Genomic DNA, 26,740 nt, shown 5'->3' with positions numbered 1-26,740 from the left:
CCTTAGGTTATTTTCAAAACCCAAATGAAATCTAAAGTAAACTGGATAATTTTGAAGGGGTTTAGGACAATTTTGCATCATGGTAAACGGTGTTCTGCTTGAGGTGGTTCCTGAGCCCTGACTGGATTGCTGTAGGGCATAGAGGGAGGGTACACAGGCAGAAATGATGAAACATGGTTCAGTTTTTATGGGCACAGACATTATTTTTCTCCTGAATGAGTCTTAATTTATTTTCTGTATTTTTAATTACTTGATAGTCTTCAAAGGTTCCACTTAAGTAGATTTCCTTTGAATTAGTCATACTTGTCTGCTTGCCATGGACCAATGTCACACACAGAGAACCATAGTATGAGGCTGCTAAGCGGATTGAGCTGTGGAAATGTGCTACAAACAGATGTGCAAAGAGCAAAAGACGTGCAGTAAGCTTTGTCCCTCCACCAAAATACTAACTAAAAGGGGAAGGAAGTATGCAAAGCACCCAAACACAGAAGAAAAGCAGAGTTCCTTCAGCTCCTGTCAGATTCCTTCTGGTGACACAAAAGCCCCTCAAAAATTGATCCCAACCTGACACACATAGCCTGATCTCCTATGGCATCCAGCATTCCTTTCCCATTTCCTTAGGACTGCCACCATGTCTTTGCTGTACATTGGACACATTTTGCCCCCTCCACTGGAAAGTCTCCTCTCTCTTGGTCATTGCTCAAAGCCTGGTTCACTTGGAGATGAGGATTCTAGTAGTGAGAGCCATGTATGGCTGCTATGAGGAGGACGATATGATATGGGGACCCACAAGTAGAGTGAGTCACACCCGGGTTAATGAAGGCTGGGAAGAAGCGATTGGTGTTCTTCATTTCATCTGCAACCCACGTAGACATTTCCTTCACTGTGCAACTCTTAGTCCTTTACTCCATCACTAAACCTGAGCTGAAATGTCTCCTTGTCTATATTAGTTTTTAAAAACTCAAAGCAATTTTGTTTTGGTCAGTCGTAGCATTTGAACCTAGGGCCTAGGGATTGTTCCTGAGTATTTTTGCTCAAGGCTACCACCTTATGCTACAGCTCCACTTCTGGTTTTCTGGTGGTTGATTGGAGTTAAGAGTCTCACAGACTTTCCTGCCTAGGATGTCATCAAAATGTGATTCTCAGATCTCAGTCTCTTGAGTAGCTAGGATTAAAGGCTTGAAGCCACCAGCATCTGGCCCAAAGCAATTTTTCAATTACAACCTGGTATATTAACACATAATTATTGTCAACAAAGGTCTGTAAAGGATTAATTAAAGCAATTTAAAAGTAAGGATGTGATAATACAAACCAGATTTTTGACAAGAAAAAAAAAACTGCCACAAATTTAAAACTTTTTGAAGAGCCTGGGATGAAAGCAAGGATGGAATCATTGTAAACAGGGCAACTTTATAAGAAATCATGTTGATTAAGAGCTCAAGACTGGTGGCTCACGCCTCTAATCCTAGCTACTCAGGAGGCTGAGATCTGAGAATTGTGGTTTCAAGCCACTTGAGCAGGAAAGTCTGTGAAACTCCTATCTCCAATTAATTACACAAAAAAGCCAGAAGTAGAGCTGTGGCTCAAATGATAGAGTGCTAGCTTTGCAAAAAGAGCTCAGGGACAGCTCCCAGGCCCAGTTTATGCCAAGATTGGCAAAAATAGAACAAAAAATTGCTCAGGACAGTTATAAATGCCTGCAAGTAACCTGCTAGGTGTTTAGGAATCCTGTCTTAATAATAAAAGAGTCTCCCTTGTTTGGGGTTGCCAAACAATATTCTGTAAGCAATATACACAGTTGATATTTTTCCTTGTGGCTTTCAGCAGTAGAGTTTCATGAGCTGTTTGGGTGCCAGTGCAGTGTGGCACAGTGGTAGAAAAGTTCCCTTTTGGACTCAGACACATCTGGCCATTTCACCCATTAACATCAGTGTGATGTATGGCAAAAGGCTTGCTGCATGCTCTGTTCTTAAAATGCTGGTCACTAGGGCACTTCGTACAAAGGGGTAAGAGTAATTAAATGATGTACCGAGCACAGTAGCTGAGGCTCCTGAGACATGCTACACGGTTAGTGAACACTGGTCATTATTATTGCCCTTGCTACCCTCCCCTCCCTTTGTTGCTTTTCTAAGCTATGTTACATTCGACTATGGATAGTTGACACTTATGTGCCACCCTTCCCTCTTTGCCAAAAGACACAGGAGACAGTTCCCTACCCTCCTCCACTGTAGAAGATATACAAAAGACCAATAGATGCATGAAGAAATGTTCAACATCCTTAACCATAATAGAAAGGCAAATCAAAACTACATTGAGAGTTCATTTCATGCCAGACCAAATGACTGTCCAGGAAACAAACAACAAATATTGTGCTTGGACTGTGATTCTCCTATTTGTGCTTCTTACTGTACTGGGATAACAAACGGGTCATCGCATGCAGCTTCTTCTGTTGATCTGTAGACTCACAGGTTTTCTACCCAGGCTAGCCAGGAACCGTGATCCTCCAGTTTTGAGTCTCCTAATATAGCTTGAGATGACAGGTGCATGCCACATGAGGTCTCATGAGCTTTTTAACCAAAACTGGCCTTGAACAATGCTTTTTGAGATCTCTGTTTCCTAAATAGCTAGGGTTATAGGTATGAGCCACCAGCATGTTTAAAAGAGGATTGTAGCCTCTTTTAAATGACTTGGATAAAGGCAACACAAATTTGCATTCCCAACATTGTATATGAATGAGAATACCTAAAAACCTATCATAGAAAAATTTAGACTATCATGTTTTGGAAGAGCTAGCTATACCTAGGTTCTTGGCTGACTATTCCCATCCAAATCTTTCAATTTTAGATTAAGCACATATTGTTTTTCAATCTGTAGCAGAAAGTCTAAAATTAAAATTCTACTTTTAAAAAGTTTAACTTTCAATCAAAGGTCAATGAAAAACATAATGAAAGTAGCATCTTCACTCCAGGTACTCTGCGTTCTGTTTTCCTAGTAAGAGAAGATATGGATCATAAAGGCTGAGGAGTATGGCTATGCTATTATAATATGTAAATTAAACACTCAGAGAACCAGTGGGGTTAATTCATGTCCAAACTGAACTCTGAATCTCCATTCTCAGCCCTGGCCCCAGATCTGCTCTTCCTTTACGATTCTGATGTGTCATTAAATGACACTATCAGTTAACAACCAACCAGATGCTGTACCAAAAAGACAGATGTTATTTTGACACTCCTTTTTCCTCATCCTTCCCTAATCTTACTCCAATAATGGCTTCCCATCAGTACTATTTCCAGTATGTATCTTAAATGTATCTGCTTCACTTTTCTCAACAGCATCACTGTAGACCAACACACCAACTTAACCCCAGGGCCTGCGAATATAGGTTTGTACTCTACAGTTTCCTCCCTTACCTTCTTGCATCCCATGCTCCACAAAGCAGAGGAAGAACTGTTTTAAAGATACAAACATAAACATATGAATCTCTATTCAAAAGATTTACATGATTGCAAGGTGTTGGGGATTCACATCTGTAATCCTAGCTACTCAGGAGACTGAGATCTGACGATGGTGGTTCAAAGCTGGCCTGGGTAGGAAAGTCTGTGAGACTCTTATCTCCAGTGAGCCACAAGAAAACTGAAAGTAGTGCTGTGATTCAAAGTGGCAGAATGCTCAAGCCCCATGACCGACAAAATATAAAATAAAAAGTAAAAAAAAAAACCCAAACCCAGAATATTTCCGTGTTTTTCCTTTGGACTTAGAATGCAAAATTCTAACATGATCTTCATCCCTGCAGGTATGACCATTGCCTCTTTTTTTTTTTTTTTTTGGTCCGGTCGTGGGGCCTGAACTCTGGGCCTGGGCGCTGCCCCTCAGCTATTCAGCTCAAAGCTAGCGCTCTACCGCTTGAGCCATAGCGCCACTTCCGGCTTTTTTCTTTTTGCTTATGTGGTGCTGAGGAATCGAACCCAGGGCCTCAGGCATGCAAGGCAAGCGCTCTACCACTGAGCCACCATCCCAGCCCCCTGACCATTGCCTCTTAAATACAGCCTCATTCAAAGTCTATCACCGCCACCTCCCCCCACCTCCCGCCCACACATGTAGTCATGTTCATGTTTTCCTCCAGCTCCCTGAACTTGTTCCTACCTCAGCACCCTCTCACATGTGGTTTGCACCACCTTGGTGTGCTCCTGCTCTTCCCTTTTACCTGAGAAGATCTGTAGGCTATCCTGTCCAGCCTTCAAACAGCCTCTACTGACAAGCCCCGTGTACATCAAGCACATATTAAGACATCTCTTAGAGTGGCTTTCCTTTGTTTTTCATGGTAAACACCTATCTCTGTAAAATTAATTACCTACTATCTCTCTTCCATACTCAACAATAAGACGTATAAAGTTCTGGATTGGTTTACTCACTGCTAGCTACCTAGTGCTGGGCAGCAGCAAGCACCACCCTGAGAACAAGGGTGCAGACTTGAGCCTGACCATCTTCTTCCTTTTGTTTTTTTACTTTCTTAATTGTCTCAGGGAAACATCCAGCTTATCTGAAAAATGATCTTATGGGGGAAGTTTTAAAACATTTGTAATACCAAAAACCTCTTTGAAACTCTAGTGAAAATGAGAATTTCATTGCCACACAGACACATTTATTATTTTGGAATCATATGAGTTATACAGTATAAAATGTAAAATGATAAGACCTTTTTAAATTATTCATATACTTCCAGATAGACAATGTATAGATATTACAACTCATCCAGCTAAAAATCCTTAGAAAATTCATAAAAACGAAAGGAAAAGAGAAAAAAAATAGAATTCAAGTACTCCAGCAACATAATTAACTTCATTACTGAAGAAATTTTCATTTAGTACTCCTTTTGATATTATTTCTTTGTTTACACTCTTGCTAGCTATTCAGAATGGCACTTTATTTTTAATGTTCATCTCTATTTTAATCTTTCCAATAGAAGAACTTTTAATTTTCTGCTAATGACTGAAAGATCTGTTGCTTTTTTCCTCCATATTTCACAGATTAGCAAGTATGCAAACTGATGTAATTAAAAATCCCACAACGATGAGAAGTTAAACAGATCTGCTGCAATCTACACAGAGAAAAATATACTACGAGGCAATTTGCAAATACTTCTAACTGCTTTCTCTCCCTCTCTCTCTCTCTCTCTCTCTCTCGTTCAGTTGGAATGTTTTATTTTCTTAGTATACAGAAGATCATGCTTTGGTTAACTGTTTCATGCTATTGAAAGTTTACATTTACAATTTACACGAGTTTAAAATAAAGCTTTTGTCTATTTGCATTTGATATTTTGGAGTTGTTTTCAAGAGAAACTTCATTTATTTTGACTTCAGATGGATTCCTTAAGAATGATGCCTATTTGAGGTATTATTTCTACAAGAATATATTTACTTTCAGATGATGCCAATAGCATGGCAATATAGTCACTTGTGAAATGGAAGTCTGAACTTATCACTTGAAGTTACTTATTTCTAAAAAAGAGTATATACAGTGTTGAATTAAGTAAATAATGAAGAAAGAATCTTATTATTTCCATATCCAAAGATAGCCAAACCCATGATACTTAAACGTTTTATCAGTGAATTAGGAATCCTGGAGACAGAGAATGGTGTAGTGTTAGGGAGAAAGCAAAGATTTAGGAGTCCTAGGCTCAATCTCAATGCTCTACTTCATGGATCATAGGGTCTTGAACAGGTCGTGTAATTTTACCAAATTTCAGACTCTTTACCAAGCTGGGATAATAAAAGTAATGATTTCACAATGTGGTAGACTAAACTAAGTTAGAGTCTAGTGGTAGTGGTGGTGTCATTTAATGTCTTTTCATGAAGTTAACATTATTGTCTTTCCTTTAAGAATAAGAAATAAGTAGGTTAAAGTATCTTCTTCTACCATTCCTTCTCCCCCAAACAACTCAGAATTCTTAAGAGCAGACATTCCAAAAACATGCACTATCATCATGTGTTGTATGTAATTAAAAAAACTAGTTTTCTCCAATAGAATAAATGTCCTCTCAGAAGTATTAGTCAGGTGCTGGTGGCTTGCGCCTGTAAGCCTAGCCACTCAGGAGGTTGAGATCTGCAAATCATGGTTTGAGACCAGTCCAGGCAGGAAAGTCTGTGAGACTCTTATCTCCAATTAATCACCAGAAAACTGGAAGTGGAGCTGTGGCTTAAAGTGGTAGAATTCTAGCCTTGAGCAAAAGAGCTCCAGGACTGCATCCAGACCCTGAGTTCAATCCCCTAACTGACAAAAAAAGGTGAATATTATGATTAAAGTAAAAGAATATGCAGTATAAATATCTTCTGGCAAAAGTACTCAGTATTGTATATTAAATGGGAAGTGAGGGATCAATAAGTGTCATCAATAGTAGAAATAGTATCAGCAGAAACTCTTCCTACACACCCCACATTTCCCTCAGGTGCACCTGCAAGCCACTAGGTGAATTACTTGATGTGTTAGAATGAAATTGAGCAGGTCAAATTCGAGAACAAATCCCAGAGATAAAAGTTAAGCTAAAAATTCAGTAGCAGAACTGAGAAGGGTTACACAATGTGCACATCCTCTTCATATTCAATTATGATCTCTAAAAGTACAGGAGTGGGGGTCAAGTGACAGATTCTCCTCCAGTCTTCTCTCACATCTGTGAACTTTGTGTCTACTTCCACTTCACAGTGCAGTGTGGCTTCTTCTCTTCAAGTTCCCTTCAGAACTGTTGGAGGGCTATCATGTATTTGCTGAGTGCCATATGAGTAACGGCACTACTAAAGGATGTGCTTTTTGAGAATACCCAGAGGATTGATGTAAACACTTGTACTCTGCATGCACCAGGATGGTTTTTGTTTGAATTGCTATGATTTATTCAAGTAAACACAAGAAGGAGAGCTTGCAGAAATACAAAATAAAAAGAATTTATGAAGCTTTATTTTTTATATTGTAGTGAAATAACCAAAAAGAAAATTATCTGGGGATACAGTGAAAGAACTAGTGGGGTCAATTTAATCTAGCTTTCTCAGAGTTTGAAGCAGTGAATTTTATTTGGACCCCTGAGGTCTCTGAGAGTTAATAAAGCTATAAACAATTTAGTAGCAGTTTTAAATTTCCAAGACTCTTTGAAACATATGTAGTCTCTCTGAAAATATACAAGGCTGATTAAACTCGGAATCTTTAAGTCAACACAGTACTAATTTTGATTGAAGCTTTGTATTTCTAAAACAATAGGCTGATGTTTGTTTGTCAGAACTATTGCATGCACTTTGGTATTTGTAATACATTGGGGTGGTAATGTTTGTTTAGCTAAGTCATAGAAACAGCCTAAATGCTCTATAAAGGATGGATAGATCCATATATTATATTACATACTATATATTTATTATATATATTATCATAATATAGGTAGTATTGTGTATATATTGTGTATATATATTGTATATATATACATATGGAGTAATACAATGGAGTTATATTTTCTCATCCATCAGGAAGAATAGTAGAGAAAAATGGATGAAGCTGGAATAATTATGTTAAGTAAAGTAAATCAGTCTCAGATAATCAAAGGATATAGTGTTTTCTCTCATATGTGGAAATTAGATCTAAATTATAAATTAGACATAAATTATAAATATATATGAAAACATATACAGGGCCATATGCATATGTATACAAGAAAATAGACTACAGTGTGCCATATGCAGGAGGTGATTCCAATGGCATAGCTGTTTTGAACAACTAACAAATAATTGTTATTGTTGTTGTTGTTGGTTATGAGGCTTGAACTCAGGTCCTGGGTACTGTTCCTGAGCTCTTTCACTTAGGGCTAGTGCTCTACCACTTTGAGCCCCAGCACCACTTCTGGTTTTCTGGTAGTTAATTGGAGATAAGAGGCTCATGACCTTTCCTGTCTGGGCTGGCTTTGAACTGCGATCCTCAGATCTCAGCCTCCTTGAGTAGCTACGATTACAGCTGGTAAGCAGCTGGCTAACAAACAGTTTAACCAAATGAATATCAAGAAGCTGTTGTTGGGAGTGAGGGAGGTCAACAGGAAGAGGGGAGACAAATGGAGAGAGGAGCAGGGAAGAATGCAGCCATAATATCCAATATACATGTGTAAAAATGGAAGTAGGATCATCAAGTGTATGGGTGAGGTTGGAGAGCTGGGGAGAATGATGGAAGGGGTGCCATTGATCAATATACATTGTACTCATAATGTCGAAATGAAACCCCTTTATGCAACTACTTATGAATAATGGAAAACAAAAAAATGACTAAATAAGTACATAAAGTAAAATGAATGCCCAAAAAGAAATGATATAAACCATATAAACCATGATTGAAGAGCGAGACCTTATGGTCATGTACTGACTGTTTTAAAAGTATTCCCTGTTAGAGAAGTAATCACATTCTTAGGAGGTTTGTGTAATAGCAGTATCAATAATGTGGTAGCTTTCAAATGAGCAAATTATGGTAGTGACTAAGTATTTGGAGTTTGACTTACAAGAAATAAAACCCTTTTCCCAGCAGCCACTGGCTGTGTAATCTTAGAAAAATAACTTAAGTTCTGCAACCTTTCAAATATGAGAATAATCAGACTTACAGGTGGACTTGCAGATGTGTGGAAAGAACTAAGACAATGTCTGGTTAATCTGGGGGAGCTGAGCATTTACCCAGGAGAGTTAAGAATCTTCCTACCTGAAATACAGATATCTGTCACACATGGTGAAGGCAAAACCATCTGAGTTTGACAACATTCCCAATGCAAGTGTGAATGAAAAGAATGGGGGAGTAGGGAGAGGCTGTTATAATGGTCCAGATGTGGGAAGGAAAATGAAAAATGGAATGGTGGTGAAAATTTGAAAAAAGAACCTTAAACAATACAAAGAAAGCAGTGTGGGCAGGTGCTGGTGGCTCACATTATAATCCTAGCTACTCAGGGAGGCTGAGATCTGAGGTTGGTGCTGTGGCTCAAAGAGGTAGATCGCTAGCCTTGAGCAAGAGAGCTCAGGGACAGTGTCCAGGCAGAGTTCAAGCCCCACTACTAACAAACCCCAAACCATATAAGATGATACTAAGCGAAATGAGCTCTAAGACATGGACACAAGAGGTTTTATTTTGTTGTTTTTAATGTACTATGTGATTTTTTTTGTTTCTTTTGTAAATTCTTCCCCCTATGGTGTATCCCCTGTTGTCACTATATTTGATTTTGGTACCCTGGTATTGTAAATACATTTATTTGAATTAGAAAAGTGAAGGGGAACAACAGAATGGTGAGTCAAAGGACAGGGGGGAACCAACGCAACAGCGATATTCACAAGACAATATGTTGGAAGTGACATGTACAATTTGGGAGGTTTGGGGGGAGAGAAAGTAGGAGAAAAATGAGGGAAGGGGGTTAACAAATTTGACAAGAAATGTACTTATCACCTTATTTATGCAACTGTAACCTCACTGGGTATCACCTTGACAATAAAAAAAAACTCAAAAGAGAAAGCAATGTTGAAAAGGGTGATAGGATCAAAATATATTCTATTCGTAAACTGCATTGTTAAATTGCAACTCTTTTGTACACTACTTAAGGATAATAATAGTAGTAGTACTAAAAATAATACTAATAAATAGAAAGCATTGCCTGGAAATCAGTGAAATGGTTGATAGTGCAGAGTGGGAGAAAACATCAAAGTAGGCCCAGGGTTAGCGCTATACAGAATTTACTCTCCCTTCTCTTAGGCCTTACCTCCCAGCTGTGTTTAATGACCAGCAAACACAAAATGATCAGAAAACATGACCTCTCCAATGAAAGTGAACGTAAGGATGGGCAAAGCAATCAAGACTCAGGAGCAGCAATCACGGCTCTGCAAATAGACCTTCCCCTCCTGCACACCCCGCTTCAGCCCACAAGTAAGAATTTATAGGAGAACTCTGAAAGGCTTTAGATCACTTCATGTCCACATAAATTTGGACAGCGAGGGGCTATTTTCATATAGTACATGTGCTAAGTTTGTCTTTCTTTTCGCAAGACCAGTTTGTCACCAGATATATGTGCTAGAGATGAAAGCTTGCATTTCTGTAAGAGGAAAAGGGGAAAGGAACTGAGAAATGAGTCTCTACACCCTCGGTATTGTTAGAAAACATGGAATCTTTCTCTAGGATGGGTTAAGTATGAGTCGGGCACTTGTGGCTCATGCCTGTGATCTTAGCTACCCAGGAGACTAGGATCCAGAGGATCCTCTACTTCTTGAGCCACATCCTTTGTTTTAGTTATTTTTTTCAGTTAGGGTCTTGCTAACATTTTATCCAGGCTGGCCTGGAATCTTGATCCTCCTGAGACCTACGTCCCACTTGGCTGGGATCATATCCATGAGCCACCAGGCCTGGCCCCTGTAAATTCCTTTCAAAATAAAAGTGCTAAATTGCTATCATAAAAATGTCTCACATATCTTCATTCTTGACTTTCTAAAGGCTCCCTGAAATGTTTTGTATATTCCTTGTGGATGCTTATTGAATTAGAGAGATTTGTAGTTGATATGTGAACTATTTTGAAATAATGGTGATTATTGAGCCTATATAAATTTGGAATGAAGGCTGTGTTGTTCTTGCACAAATCTACTAGTATGATATTATTATGTTCAGCTTTTCCAGTAACTTGATAAAACTGCAGGCACCATAAAATATAGGAAAGGCACAAAGCTGGCAAAAATATAAAGCCTGTTATGTGACAGAATAAAACATTCTGTGTGTGTGTGTGTGTGTGTGTGTGTGTGTGCGTGCGCGCGCGCGTGCGCGCGCATTCCAGTACTGGGCTTGAACTCAGGGCCTGGATGTAGCTTTTTCACTCAAGGCTAGTGTTCTACCCCTTGAGCTACCCCTCCATTTCTGGCTTTTGAGTTGTTATAACCCAGCTGGCTTCAAACCATGATCTTCAGATTTCAGCCTCCTTAGTGCTAGGACTACAGATGTGAGTCACTTGTGTCCAGATATATAATAAATCTTAAATATGATATTTATATAGTAAATACTGAGCAGACAATAAGTATGAAATATTAAATGGCCAACTGCATTCTCAAACTTACATTTAGTTAATAAAAGCCACTGGACAGAGGCTTTAACTAACTGCCTCTTGAAGGGCTGGGAGATATAGGCATGATAACAAAACCAAGTGCAAATGAAGGAAGGATATTTTATTATTATCTGTTCCCCAGTGACAGGCACAGTCAATGCTCAGATTGGGGGTGGGGGTGGGTAGGAGTATGACCAGTTAGAAGTGCTACAAATATGGTAGCCAGAATGACAAGGAGGTCTCAAAACAGAAGGGAGTGCTCCAAGACATAGAAGCTGGAGAGATGCATGTGCAAGCGTCACATAGGCGTGCCTTTTGATCTCCTGCACTTCTCCTTCCTCCATTTTTATGACGTGTGTTAAGTGTACACAGGAGGTTCCTGGTAACATTCCCATACAGGCACGCACTGTATCCTGATCAAATGTACTCCTCCATCCTCCCTGTCTCCCTTCAAGCCTGCTTCCTGAGAGGATTTCAACAGGTTTTGCCATTCTACTTCCATGTACTTGTACAGAGTACTTCAACCATATTTACCTTTGTTCCACTTCTTTTCACTGATACCAACTCACACACAGATCCTGTCATTCTTTTTGGTCTTTTAGTTTTGTGGTAGAGGATTTGAACTCAGAGTCTTGCACTTGCTATGGCCCTTGAGTCTTGCTACTACTTGAGTCTTGCTTCCAGCCTTAAAAAAATTTCTCTGGATATTTTTGAGATAGGGTATCACCAGGTCATCCTAGACAATGATCTTCCTATTTATGCTTCCTGCTGTTCCTGGGACGACAGGCATGTATCACCACACTCAGCCTTTTCTGAAATGTTGCCTGATCTTGTCTAGAACTACAAAAGGCTATTATTACAGGTGTAATAGCCACCATTTCCCAGCTCCTGTCATTTCTTTTTCCTTTGTCCAGTACTGGGGCTTGAACTTGGGGGTCTCATGGTCTTCTAGCTTACTTGCTAAAGGCTGGTGTTGTATTACTTGAGTCATGCCTCCAGTTCATCTTCTTGTTGGTTACTTGGAGATGGAGTCTTTGAACTTTTCTGCCTAGGTTGGCCTCAAATTTGGATCCTCCAGATTTCAGCCTCAGCTGTAAGATTACAGGTATTCGCCACTGGCACCCAGCTCTGTCATTCATGTCTAAGGACTAATTTCCACATATGAGACAGAACATACGATGTGTATCTTCAAAATTTGGCTTATTTCATGTAACATATGATCTCTTATTCTATTTCCCTGCAAATGAACTAATTTTATTCTTCTTCATAGTTGACTAATACTCCATTATGTCATATTTTTTCTTTTTGATCATCATTTGCTGATACCCAGGATTTTGCAAAAGACCGTTGCTCCCATGGTTAGACAAGTTCCAGAAGTAACAAACTCTTTCAGAGAGCATACCCTTTATTTATTTATTTTTGTATCTCTCTATCTATCTATCTATCTATCTATCTATCTATCTATCTATCTATCTATCTATCTATCTATCTATGGCTTTCAAGTTTTTAAAATTGTTATTGTGAAGGTGATATACAGAGGGGTTGCAGTTATATAAGTCAGGTAAACAGTACATGTCTTTTTTAACAATGTCCCCTCTTCCCTCATTTTCTCCCATTTTTTCCTTCCTGACCCTCCCCCCCTCCCCGACAAGTCGTATAGTTCATTTTTGACATAGTGTCTAGTGAGCATCACTGCTGCCTCTGTTCATCCTTTGAGAGCATAGTCTTTATGTAAGTCAACCCATTCAGAGCTTCTCCCCTCAGCCACCTCCTTGCTTATGATGCTCGTGTGCTGAGTGAATTATTCCTGTGTTTGACCACCCCATGGCCAGTGGCAAGGAGATAATGACTCTAATTCTCAGAGCCCACTGAAATCACCCAAAGTAACTGACATTGAGCCTGATCCTAGGCGTTGCCTTGCCTTCCCTATGGATGCTATGCAGCAAGACCTTCATTCACGTTTCCCCCTTGCTCCCAGCCCTGCCCCAGTACTTCCCCACGCAGCACCGAAGGCCAACAGGACACCTCTTCCTCTGGAGAGCTGTGAATAACAAAGAGCCTTCTCAAAGGTCTTTTCACCTGTGGGCTCACCATACTCAACTAGTAACGAAAGTCACATTTTAAGACTATAATAAGTAGATTCTTAAAAGTTTGAAGAAATGTTTACTTACATTTGCATCCTATAGGCATTTCCTGTGTCCCTAACTGATGTCAGGGTCTATTCTGCTTACATACTTATTTAGATCAGAAGCACACATGTCTTAGATCTACAGGACTCTATTTTTTTTTTTTTTTTGCCAATTCTGGGACTTGAACTCGGGGCCTGGAAACGGACCCTGAGCTTCTTTAGCTCAGGGTTAGCTCTCTACCACTTGAGCCATAGCATCACTTCCTGCTTTCTCTGTGTATGTGGTACTGAGGAATCTAACCAAGGGCTTCATGCATGCTAGGCAAGCACTCTACCACTAAGCCACATTTACAGCCCTACAGGACTCTATTCTCTCTTGTGTGACATCCTTTATTAATACACCAATCCCAGTCTTTTCTACATCTTGAGAGTGAATGGCTATATTCAGTGGTACTCAAAATGTTTACCAAGCAGCCTGCCACATCACTGCCCAATCAAGACTGCTGCCAGCTCTTGAGTGGGGCTGGATGCTGGAGACACATTCTGGGTCTCCTTTAGCTGCTGGGTAAGTCCAAGGTTTGAGGCATCCCAGGAAGGCTGTGGTGTTAGGGATTACACTATTTCCCATTGTACTAACATGCTTGACCATGGTAATACTGACATTGAATATTAGCCTTCATAATATATCTCTTACTCTTCTCTTCTCTCTTGCCCTGTTCAACTTCCCCCAGCCACTTTATGAAATAAATGAGACATTTTGTGCATTCATCTCTGAATAACGGCCAATGTCTCTTTTAATTGGTGCTGCCTGGATGATTCTAGAAGCAGCTTACCAGCTCAGACTTGACTCTGAAGGCTGGCAGGAATTCTCCACTTCTATTAAGACTGTTAAAATTATACCTTGTGTTCAACATCAATAAAATGAAAATATAATGTGCCTTTTAATAAAATGGTTCACAGAAATAGAAATGATCGGATTTATTTCTTCTTGTCCTGGCAAGCAAACTAGTTGAAAGAGCATAACATATTTCATAAGCCAGCAAGTCTTTCAATATATTGTAAATTATAATTTGGTACTATGATCTTTATTTCCGTATTGGAAAAGTTAATGTGCTCACTAATCTAAAAAGTTATATCATTGACAATAGACATTCATTGACAATAGACATTCTAGCTAATGTAAATGAGCAGGTTCTGCTAACCTTGGAAAAGTAGGAAAAGAGAAATTATTCCAAAGTGATATAATCCATTGAAAAGAGTTTATGTGCAAAGGAGGAGGCTACAATGCTTGATAAGAAATGTACTCATTATCTTGCCCATGTAATTGTTACCCCTCTGTACAGTATTTTCACAATTTATAAAAAGAGTTTGTATGGTTAGGAACATTGTTCTACTACTAATAATCATCATAAATTTTCTACAACCATATTAGGTATCATCTAGGATTGAGAAAGAGTTCTATGATAAACATTTCTATTAATTATTTTATCCTGAATAATTTAACTACTACCGTATGTCAAAACTTAGGTCCAGCTTTTCAGTTGAAAATATATGTTGCCAGTGATCTTTTGAGGTATAAATGCAATGTGATTTTACTTTTCTATTGACATTTTCTCTCACTTGAAAACCTAAACAATAGATACTTCAAGCCATGTGATGGGCCAATTATTATTGTTACATGAGCCCTTACCTCAGACATAGTAGCTTTCAAAGACTCTGCTCCTGACTAGACCATACTTTCTAACTACAAATTTATCAAGATCTAGAGTTTCCCTGCATGGCTGCAATCATCAAATGCAAATTTGCATAAAGAATTTGCTCGACCTTTCACAATCAGCCATTAGACAGAGCTTTGAAACATAAATTAAAATGGACATCAAGTCCTTTGTGAGTGAGAAGAGTTTACCTTGTGTATGTAGTGCAGTTGACCAGATGCCTTTGCTTATGCCCAGTAAAGCAGGCAGGTATTTGGCTATAGACAGTGAAAGTGGGGCCTGGAGTTTTTTTTTATGTCTTCTCAGATTCTTAGTTGCAGGAATACTTTCCGTGTCTTTTGGCTCAGCTACCTAGTTGAATATCACAGGCCCATTGCTCTTAAGGCAGTCTTATATTTCTTTGAATGTCTTTTTAGTGCTTTCATTGAGAAACATCCACATTTATTTTAAAATAAACGTTTTCAACAGCTTCTAGGCAGAGAGATAAAAGCAGGATCTAACCCAATTTAGGCTACAACACAACTGAATCATTTGCTCCATGTATCTAGAGTACAGAGTTAGGACAGAATCTTGTCTAGATTAGTTTCCTCCTGAAATCAAGTGAGTTCTCTATCTACTGGTAAGTAATATTCAGTCATGTGGAAGGATGTGAACAATCACTTGTTCATCTCCTGAGTGATTTAACACAGCATGGCTATGTTCGGGATCTTTAGAGAACCCAAGGGAAAAGCTGTCATGTGACTTCTAACTGAAGTTGTCGATGTCCCTGTATCCAGGAGTACTGATATAGCCATGGACTCCAATCAGAAGGGAAATTCAGATCACACACCTGCAAGGCTAATGACGAGGCTGGCAAAGACAATTTATACAGTGATAATAGACTTGGATTTCTTTTTCTTTTTTTTTTAAATTTAATTTAATTTTATTTGTGAACATACTGTACAGAGGAATTACAATTACATGGGCAGGATAATGTGTACATTTCTTACCAAGCATTGCAGCCTCCTCCTTTGTTTACCCTTCACATCCCTTCCCAGCCTCCCCCCTTCCCCCCAATCCCAATCCTTCTCCTTCCCCCCTCCTCCCCCCCGCCCCGCACCGACATTTTGGACATGACAACTTAGACTTGGATTTCTTGTCTTAAGTCTACCACTAGTAAGTTTTATAATAATAAATGACTGACTCTCTCTCTCTCTCTCTCTCTCTCTCTCTCTCTCTCTCTCTCTCTCTCTCTCTGTTGGTACCAATGTTTGAACTCAGGTTATCACATTTGCTTGGTTTGCTGGTGTTCTACTACTTCAGTCATATATCCAGTCCTGCTTTTTGCTATTTTTGTTTATTTGGAAATGAAATCTCTCAGTTTTTTTGTCTGAGCTGGCTATGAATCATGGTCTTTTTTGTTATTTCAGCCTCTTGCTAGAATTACAGGCCTTAGTACTGGCACCAGGCTATGATTATGATCTACAAAGGGAGAATATACATGCCTTACATTCAGAGTTGTTGTGAGAAATAAAAAGGAAATAATAGACAACATGTTTGAAATGGAAATCCTTGATCTTTTTCATATCACATCTTCTGTGCAGTTGAAACAGCTTCTTTGCAGTTTCAGAACTTGAATCCCTTATTGTGAAGAGCTAACATATATTTATAAATTGTGTAACTTCATATTAAGCAAATGTCATATTAATAAAAAGTAACTTGTGTGTGTGTGTGTGCGCACGCATCCTGGAGCTTAAACTCTGGGTCTGGATGCTGTCCCTGAGTTGCTTTTTGATCAAAGCTAGTGCACTACTACTCCAGCCACAGCTCCACTTCCATGTTTCTTTTCTTTTCTTTTCTTTTTTCTTTGTAGTGTAGTGGAGATAAGAGTCCCACAAATTTTCCTGCCTGGACTGGCTTCAAACTGCGATCTGCATATCTCAGCCTCCTTAGTGGCCAGGATTGCAGGCATGAGCCCTGGGTGCCCCACTCTACAAAGAAACTTTTAAGCTTAAAGACCTTGTCCCCTTTATTGGTCACTGTAACACCTCAAGAGCCTAGACAAAAACTGAATCTGGTAATTTTATGATATTGAATATAATGATGATAAAAAACACCAGCTGCTGTTGTTGAGTGTTATATGTTAAGCATGGCTCACATACTTTACATATTTATTTTCTATTATTATGGCTTGGGACTGATTAATCTGTCCTTCTCTGACAAATAAAAAAAATCACTGATCTACATCTACATTTAAACACTAAAATCTATTTGATCTTATTTCTGAAGGTCTTTTATGACTATTCTACACTGCATCAAGGATTATAATTTGGGTTGTCATCATGTCATTAGCGATGATTGACATTCCTAAGACACATCTGCATGCTTTTTAAATCTGGAAGGTAAGAATGATCAAATCTCTATTTTGAATTACTCTTTCAATTCAGGAAACAATTCTAAACCACATCCATAACTCAGGTGCTGCATGCCTGCTCTTACTCTGTTTACTTTCAAGTATGTCAGATTGTTCCAAATATAAACACAGTATAAGCATCCATTTATTCATTCAATAATAGCAGAGCTCTGTATGCTGTTCTAGTTTTTTAACTAATTAATTTAGTTTATTGCCTTTAAGTAGTTGTTTAAGAGTTGCCATTTAACAAAGCAGTTTGTGAATACAATGCATCTTGATCAACATTACCCTTTTCAACATTCTTACCCATTCTTGGCCCACCCACCCCTTCCCTCACTTTTCTTAATTTTGTAGGATATACATTGAATTCTGGACTGCACTCTTCCCATCTTCTCCTCTTCATTCATCTACCCATTTCCCCTTTGTCCCTCCCACCCCTTTCCAGTACCCAGTTCCTGGTGTTTATTTCAAGGCTTGTGGCAGTGAGCATTCTGCCTTTTATCTAGCTAGCCTTCATACGCTCTCTTTGAAGGCTGCCCCACCAACAACCCCACTTCGCAGTATTTCATCTTTTACTGCTGTCTTTCTTTACTGTGTTTACACACCTTCTTCTCTCACAGATTCCTTTCTCTAGAGAGGTATGAAGTGGTGTGAAAGTAATTTTCTCCTCCACATCTCCGCTTGCTGATTAACATTGCTAATTAGCCCTCTGAAGAGAACAGAATTGATGTTTCGCTTTAGTACACAATTCCAAATTGTGTAATGTTTACTCTACTTTCACATGCAACTTACCATTTTTATTTACTTATTTCTTGGTTCCCCAAGAAATAAGGTGACTCTCCCCATCTTATTAGAGTTTGCAAGTACAATCAAACCTCAGTAACCATAAGCAGATGGTTTCTAGGAGTCATGATTAGGGACAAAACAGGGGTACTCAGGACCTAATTCAGTGCTGGACTCTGAATGTGCCATTCATTCCTCCCATAGTACCACCCAACTTCTGCTAAAGACATACCATGTTTCAACAAATCTAAAATTTTCACTCTATCGCGCCAATGCCGTGCATTAGTACTTACTTTACTTCTGGGGCACCGATTGCTTCATGAATGGCAGATTCTCGTAAGTTTAGGGACAGGGAAACAGCAGGCAGATCCCAGGGTTTAAACACAGGACTGAGTGCTTTTCTCCACCAGCTGAGCTGTGCAATGGGCAGGTGCGCATTTAAAATGGTTGTTTGTGAGATTTCTTTTGATTTTATGTATTGATCCTTCTTTGACTGCACTTGGTCAAAACTGGGCATCATGCGTCCATGGCTGCAGCAGGCTCACACTACCTTCCTTCAAAAGCTCCCTCCATAGAATGTGTGTGTTTGGGATGACGTTCTGTGGGTTTCCTGTCATTTCCATTGCCTGCCTAGATGGATGCCTCAGTGCCTTGTGTCCACTTTGTGTTCTCCTACCTGGTCTTTTGCCCTTCCCAGCTTACTCAATTCATCCCACTAGAAAGGCTTATTCATATTGCAGGGTGTAAGAACTTGACCTCACCACTCCCAACATTGCTTGTTTCTCTAAAGGGAAACTAAAGGTTTTGTGTTCTTGTCATGTGACACTAGTCATGGACTGTTCTGTGGCAGGATCTCCTGGGCAACAAAAAGCTGCTTTTGGACAGGAGACAAGTGCAATGAGCTCTGCACATAATCCCTATGTGACTGAGTCAGGTGGGCTATGGAGTCTCTCTGAGTCAGCCAGTGAGGAGCACACCGTACAAACTCTGGAGCCAGTGATCAAAGACTGTATGCCCAAGATCTTCACGATCCCTGGAAGGCTGCTTGAAGAGGGTCAATAGGCCATTAAGTCCAAAGAACATTAAAACCTTGTCATTTCTCTCCTTAGTTTACACAAATTCAATGCAGCAAGCAGAAGGACTACTTACTAAGGCAAACTTTTTGTTGAGAATCATCTGCTCCACCAAAGAGGACTCGTTGTGGAAGAGGTGGGGCTGCATGTGGCTCCACATGTGTGGGAACCACCAGAACTCATCCACCGACCCCAGCAGACAGTCGTCACCTTCATCTTCCTCCTGTGTCCCTGGAGGGGGAATTAAACCCTCAATTAATTCAGATGACATCTATCTATCTGTCCATCTGTCTATCGATCTATCATCTGTCTACCTATTTAATCTGGCTAATTACGTACTCTCATATATGGTATTTGGCAAACACCATTTACACTATCTTAATACTTCTAAAATGTGTACATAAATATAGCAAAGGTAAATCTGTTGGAAGACAACCACAGACTCTGATAAACCTTAAAAAAATGTTCTGTGGGCATGGTGGCTCACTCCTGTAATCCCAGCTCCTGAGGAAGCAGAGATTGAGAGGATCGTTGTTCACCAACAGCCTGGATGAAAAGTTAGCAAGACCTCATCTGAACCAATAGCGGTCTATGATGATGCACACGTGTCATTCTAGCTATGTGAAAAGGTTAAACGGGAGGACTGTGGTTCAGGCCAGCCCAGGCAAGAAGGTGAGACCTTCTCCTCCCTGACCACCCCTGGAAATCACTAAAGCAAAAAGGGGAAAGGGTGTGGCTTAAGTGATAGAGCACCTGCTTAGGCAAGAGCAAGACCTGGACGTCAAACCAAAGAACTGCAACAAATGAAAGCTCAACATGAAATATAAACATTGCTGCCAGACGGAAGTATATAACCATTCCCAAGAACTCTGAACCTTTAGTATCTTTGAACAATTTGTAGTTTGGAAAGAAGGTAATTGTGGGAAATGACTATGGAAACAGTGTGAGCCTTAGTGGAAATCATTTTGACATGGGTTCTATGTATAGTTACAACAAAATAATTTCATCATTTGTGTTCCTTTGGACACCTTATCATTAAGTCAGTCATTTTGCGGTAGTCTTCACATAGCAAATAGACAATAGTCTCTTGGGCTTTCCCAGTATTTGAGTCAGTCCTGATTTCTACCTCCTCCCCACATAAAATCTGGACAAAGTGTACTGAAAGTCTCTGGATTTTAAAGTCTCCCTCTTCTTGCTCCTGAGTTCTGTTCCTTGCTACATAGACTTCCGGTCTTCCCTTACATCTGTCCTGACCTCTCTCCTTCATTCATTTGCTATATGTCTCTTTTTTTCCTTCTGAAGTTTATTTTTTGGGATAGTGCAGCAGACCTCAGGGCTCTTCAGGGTAATAGGTCAGGCAGACATTATCCTTTCATCAATATCATGGCGAAATCTGCACTGAAAAATGTGGGTATATCAGAATCACAAAGGAGTTCAAGCTTATCGTAATTTATAGTAGGTATAATTTTATGCCTTTTCTTTTCTCTTCATAGCCTCATTTATTGTTTCATTTTAATCCTACTTTGGGGAATGTTTTAAATCGTAATTAATGAAATTGAGCGCAAGTGTCTGTTGCTTAGTATTTTAAAATTATGATGAAAATATAATCACAGTTGAAATGTTGTCATTCACAATTGTATTGTCCTGGCCTTCTTTGTCAGAATGGGAGATAAGAAGAAGAATAAGGAGTTAAATTACTTAATATACTGCAGAACCAGGCTAAAACTTCCTAAATTTTATTGTATTTCTACTTAAATGATTTACCTCTGGGGCATTTGTTCTGTAGTATTTTCTTCTTGATATTATACTAAAAATCATCATTAACCAAGCTGTACCTTGAACGAGCATTATGTTCAGTACTTAGCACCTGATACCAAGTGAGGGCCACTACAGAGCTCACTTTAGGGGCTAAAAATCCTGATCTGTAGGACAATAAGTAAAACTTACCCTAAGTCACTTATTGTGACATTTAATTAAGATTAATACACCCCACATTCAAGTGATAGCATCAGTTGACAATAGTATCACTTGCTGACAAAATGTCGAGTCTAGAACAAAAGGTCAGAATGTTGGCTTTTGCAAAACAATGGGTCAGATTTTATGTCATGGCCTTGTTCTTGATAACTAGTTATATTAAAACAAAGGCGATTTTACTGTCACTGCATCATTTATTCATTAATTCATTTTAAAAATAGACACTTTTAATTTCTGCTTTCATACAGTGGAAACTTCCAACTGTTCATTTTTTTGTGTGTTGGAAGTGACAAAGGAATTATACTGTTGAAGTACTTTCAACATCCATTCATGATAAACTCTGAGGAGTGTAGGAAAGGGAGCTCTTATACTAATAAGGAGTCGCTGAAAAATATGTTATTGCAAGATTCCTTTTGAGAACAAGAACACATACATTGAAGTTCCCCACTGAAGTCAAGAATGAGACATGAGTGTCATCAGCACCAGTTTCACTTAGAATTGGCCTGAAGCTGAGTGTGGTGGCAAGTGCCTGTAATCCCTGCTTTGGGAGTCTAAGGCAGGAGGATTGGGAGTTCAGGATGACAGCGGAATACACAGTGAGTTTGAGGCCAGCCTGGACTACAGAGCCAGACCCTGCTTCAAAAAGTAAAACAAGCCAGGTGTTGGTGGCTCACACCTCCAGTCCTAGGACACTGAGATCTAGAGGACTGGGGTTTACAGCTAGCTAGGTAGAAATGTCCTAGTTAACCAGCAAAAAGCCAGATTGGTGTCATGGCTCAGAGGTACATTGCCAGCAGTGATCAAGTAAGCTGAGTGAGAACTCAAGACTCTGAGTCTAAACCCCAACACACACACACAAAATGTTTTACAAGGGCTGGGAAGGTGGCTCAGTGGTAGAGCGCTTGCCTTGCATGCATGAGGCCCTGGGATCGATTCCCCAGCACCACATAAGCAAAAAAGAAAAAAGCCAGAAGTGGTGCTGTGGCTCAAGTGGTAGAGCACTAGCCTTGAGCTGAAGAGCTGAGGGACAGCGCCCAGGCCCAGAGTTCAGGCCCCATGACCAGACCAAAAAAAAAAAAAGTTTTACAAATTAATAATAACAAAATAACAAAAAAAACAACTGTTCCTCAAAAGAGAATTTCCAAAGAGCTAAGGAACATATGAAAGATGCTCATGTACTATTTATACATATCAGAGAAATAGGCAATAAAAACATCAGATGATATTTTCCTATGGATGAGAAAGGCTCAAATTAAAAAAAAAAACATTGCTATTGGCCAGGTTGCCCTGCAGGGGAATACCACTCATGGTAGTGGTAAATACATACATGTATGTATTTGGTATATAATTGGTAAAATCAGCTTGACAAACTGCCTGTGTGTTTTCTATGAAAAGCTTATCATATATCATATGTGTGCTCTCTAGCAGTTCTAGTCCCAGATGATAACCAATAGCAAAGAAGAGTGCTCTGGAGGATGAGAGCAACAATGTTCACAGCAGAGCTATTAATAAAAGCCAGAGCATGGAAACAGCCCACCTGCTTCCAATGCAGTGGAATGGATAAAGAAATATTGGTGCAGTCAGGCAATGAAATACTACACAGAAATGAAAAATGAAAGAACTATAGTTTATACATCGGCTATGAAATGAAAAGTTATGTTGAACAAGAAAGTCTGGATACTGGTGAATTCTTATACATATCTTTGGGTAAATCAAGCTAAGCAGCTATAAGAGGTCAAGTTAGTGACAGTCTTGAGATCAGGCTAGTGAGTGTAAGTAACACACAGTGGAGGGATTTGTGTTAATTCTCTCTCTCATGATCTCCTTCTTGAGTTAACACAGCTGTGTTCAGCTTATGAAAACTCACTGAAAGCCAGGCACTAGTAGTTCTAATACAGGTACACAAAAATAATTCACTGAAGATTATCTTTATTATGTAGGCCTTTTTATATGTGTAAATTATAGTTCAATAAAACCCCCATTCATTATATAATGCCATAAGCTTTTAAACCATTAACATTTTCTAGAGATTAGAAATAGTACGTTCAATGGAGTTAACTAATATAAAGAAAAATGCGGATGGGGAGAACATAAAGAATGTAATTAATGTGCCAGGTACTGATGGCTCACACCTGCAATCCTAGCTACTAAGGGGGCTGAGACCTGAGGATCAAGGTTCGTAGCCAGCCTGGCTAGAAAACGTCCTTGAGACTCTTATCCCCAATAAACTACTAAAAAAAAACACAGAAGTGTGCTATGGCTTAAGCCTTGAGCAAAAGAAGCTCACAGACAGTCCCCAGGCCCAGAGTTCAAGCCTAAGAACTGACAAAATAAACAAATAAATAAAAATTTTAAAAAATGAATGTAATAACGTGTGATTGCAAGATATACAACTCTAGAGGGAACAGCCAATCTTGTTTCTTTTTTATTTAATTAATTTTAATTGTTGTTATAAAGGTGATGCACAAAGGGGTTACAGTTACCTAATCAGGAAATGAATACATTTCTTTTTGGACAATCTCATCCCTTTCCCAATCCCATTTCTTACCTGTATGGTAAAACTTCCCTGAAAATCCCAAGTTGAATGTGAAATTTGTGATTTGTGCTCGCAAAAGATTTTGAGTATCAAGCAGAGCCTGAAACAGAGAATTAAGAAAAGAAATATATATATATGTATATATATATTTATCAGGTTGAGAATGGAATTGGGAAGTTTCAAAACAATAGCTGTCTTCTGCATTCAGAAGATAAAACCACTCCTTTGTACATGAGAAAATCCAATGAGGAAAAGTAGTTTCTTTGTTAACTTCACAAACTGAGATAATTCTGAGATCACATAATGCATAACATATATTTAGTCTTTCATTTGCAATAAATCAGCAAAAAGTATTGGCTAGAAAACAAATAGTTGGGAAAAGTTTAATTTGTGTACAACAAAGGCACATGTATCTAGTACATAAAGCATTATCTCTGTTAGGACTTAGGGACATAGATTCCCGGCTCTCTCATTGTAAGTGAAGCTATGTAAGAACACTTGGAGAAAGAAGGTTGTGATTTCTCAGATATACCTTTGGTCTTCCAAACACAAGACTTTTCAATCTTAAATATAAGATTCTCAAAAGATAATAGTTATTAAAAGAATATAGTATAATTGGGGCTGGGAAGGTGGCTCAGTGGTAGAGCGCTTGCCTTGCATGCCTGAGGCCCTGGGTTTGATTCCTCAGCACCACATAAGCAAAAAGAAAAAAGCCGGAAGTGGCGCTGTGGCTCAAGTGGTAGAGCGCTAGCCTTGAGCTGAAGAGCTGAGGGACAGCGCTCAGGCCCAGAGTTCAGGCCCCACGACCAGAACCCCCCCCCCAAAAAAAGAGAATATAATATAGTAGAATAGTTCTGTAATTTACACTTTTGTTTCCTAAACAAAATATCTTTGATGGTTAATTTTTTCTTTTTCTTTTTCCTGTTGATGCTGTTCCATAGTTTGGACTTCACGACTCCTGATTATTAAACAAGCACTTTACTAGTTAGCGATCCTTTTGCCTTTAGTTTGTTTTTCAGTTAGGGTCTTATGCTAGCTTTACCAAAGTGGTATTACAGGACTGTACTACCATGGCTGACTCATGGTTCATCTTGTTAACTTGATTGGAATGAAAATACCTAGGAGATTAGCAAAGCACACACCTCTGGGTGTTTCCAGGGAGGATGAAAGTGGACAGGTCCAGAATGTGGTCAACACCACTAAGTAGGCTGGGTGCTAAGTTGGGGAGAGAAAAAAGACTACTAGCTCAGAGATTCTCTTTCTGCTTCCTGGCTGCCATGATGTGAGTTGCTCTATTTTGTGATGAGCCGCTCCTCTGTGCCTCCCTCCCCCTGCCCCCCATGAAAATGGAACCCTCTGAGGCCAGAAGCCAAAATAAGCACTTCTTCCCTTGATGTTGTTATGTGAGACATTTTATCACAGGGCTGCAAAACAGGCTAATGCAAGACCAAAATTCTTACAAATTAAACTATTTTGAAGCAAGATTTCAACTGTTATATCTTATAAAATATTTACCAGCCTATGAGTAATTAATAATTAATGGACTCTTTATTTCTCTTCTTTTCCCCTCTTGTTCTTTAATTTTGATTTTTATATTTTCTCTCTGTCTCTTGGGCAATTACACACATATGCACACACACACACACACACACACACACACACACACTATTGTACTCAAAACAAACACAAAACACCTAAAATATAATAGAAACAGATAGCAGATATTAATTATGCTTAGGCATAGCAAAGAAAGAAATTTATTTCTAGAGATGTTTTTATATACTTAAGATGTAGTACTTCCTTAACTCAGATTTCTGGAGTGGTTATAAGAAAAATAGTACATATTTATCCATTATTTCCATCCTTTCAAAAAAATGTGCTTATTACTAGTCAATTCTGTGCAAGGAGGTTAAACACCAGTATTACTCTTAGATTGTATCCTTTTCTCTAAGTTCCTCATTATTACAGAGATTTTATTTCACATCAATCTATTTTAAATTGAAATAGTCTTCAGTACTATGAACAAAATATTGTAAAATAATATAAAGATACTTTGCTTTATTCTCTAATGCAATATCCTTAAATGATGTGATAATATATAAAATTCTAGTCATAAACTAAATCGGTGCCTAACTGATGTGATAATATAGAAACTCTAATCATAATCAGTTACATTGGTGCTATAATACCACATTCAAAGGTTGTATTTTAGGCAGGCAGACCATCTCTGATGGGCAGAGGACTCTGACGGGAGAGGGGGTAAGCAGTCATCACATCTGCACTGGTGCATTCAGCAGCCTCTGAGGACTCAGGTGTTTGGTTTCAAAAGTGGTGAGGGGCTGAGATCTGGAGAATCATGGTTCAAAGCCAGCACAAGCAGAAAATCCATGAGACTCCATTTCCAATTGAGCTGCAAAAAGCTGGGCTAGAGGTGTGAGTCAAATAGTAGAGCACCAACCATAAACAAGCTGAGCAAGCATGAGGTTGGAATTCAGCCCTGATACCACAAAAAATGAAAAAGTAGTTGCGTGTTGAAAATAGTGATTCTATTTCAAGTGTTCCAACACATTGCATAATAGTGTGTATATACACACTATATACACACTATCTATGCACTATAATAGTGTGTACTTATAATTCCATTTATCAGTTATTTAAAAAATAGCACATTTTTCTAAGAAAACTAAACTCATATAAATAAGGATGTTACTGTTTCATTCTCATTTTTTTCAGCAACTGCATAAAACTATACACACACACACACACACTCAGGTGTATGGAGGTATAGATAAGTCAGAGCCACAAAGAAATAAAATAAAACTTAGAGTATACCAATTAGGATTAAAAATACAGGGTTAAATTTCTCATTTAACTGTATATTATAAGCTTTATCCTATCATCTTCCAAACCAAATTTCCTAATGGATCTGGATAGAATACTGTTTATATAAAATGGGTATAGACTAATTCAATTAATCATTTCATATATCTTTTTTTTTTTTTGGGTCCGGTCGTGGGGCCTGAACTCTGGGCCTGGGTGCTGTCCCTCAGCTCTTCATCTCA

At 38.9% G+C, this 26,740-nt stretch overlaps 1 protein-coding gene across 1 annotated transcript in view; it reads right to left on the bottom strand.

Annotated features, from left to right (window-relative positions):
• LOC138827008 (bifunctional heparan sulfate N-deacetylase/N-sulfotransferase 3) overlaps window positions 1-26,740 on the bottom strand; it is a 131,477-nt gene that overhangs the window by 65,635 nt on the left and 39,102 nt on the right. The window contains exons 2-3 of the mRNA XM_070022502.1: window positions 23,691-23,778; window positions 19,245-19,399 (exon numbers count right to left, since the gene is read on the bottom strand). Of these exons, the coding sequence (XP_069878603.1) occupies window positions 19,245-19,399; window positions 23,691-23,778 (243 nt within the window). The remainder of the gene's footprint in view (window positions 1-19,244; window positions 19,400-23,690; window positions 23,779-26,740) is intronic.

The sequence above is a fragment of the Dipodomys merriami genome, unplaced genomic scaffold (assembly GCF_024711535.1).
Source record: "Dipodomys merriami isolate MVZ:Mamm:240054 unplaced genomic scaffold, mDipMer1.0.p SCAF_15, whole genome shotgun sequence".
Classification (NCBI taxonomy): Eukaryota; Metazoa; Chordata; class Mammalia; order Rodentia; family Heteromyidae; genus Dipodomys; species Dipodomys merriami.
Note: the sequence above shows the minus strand (reverse complement) of the source record. Positions and strands in the feature narration are given on the sequence as shown.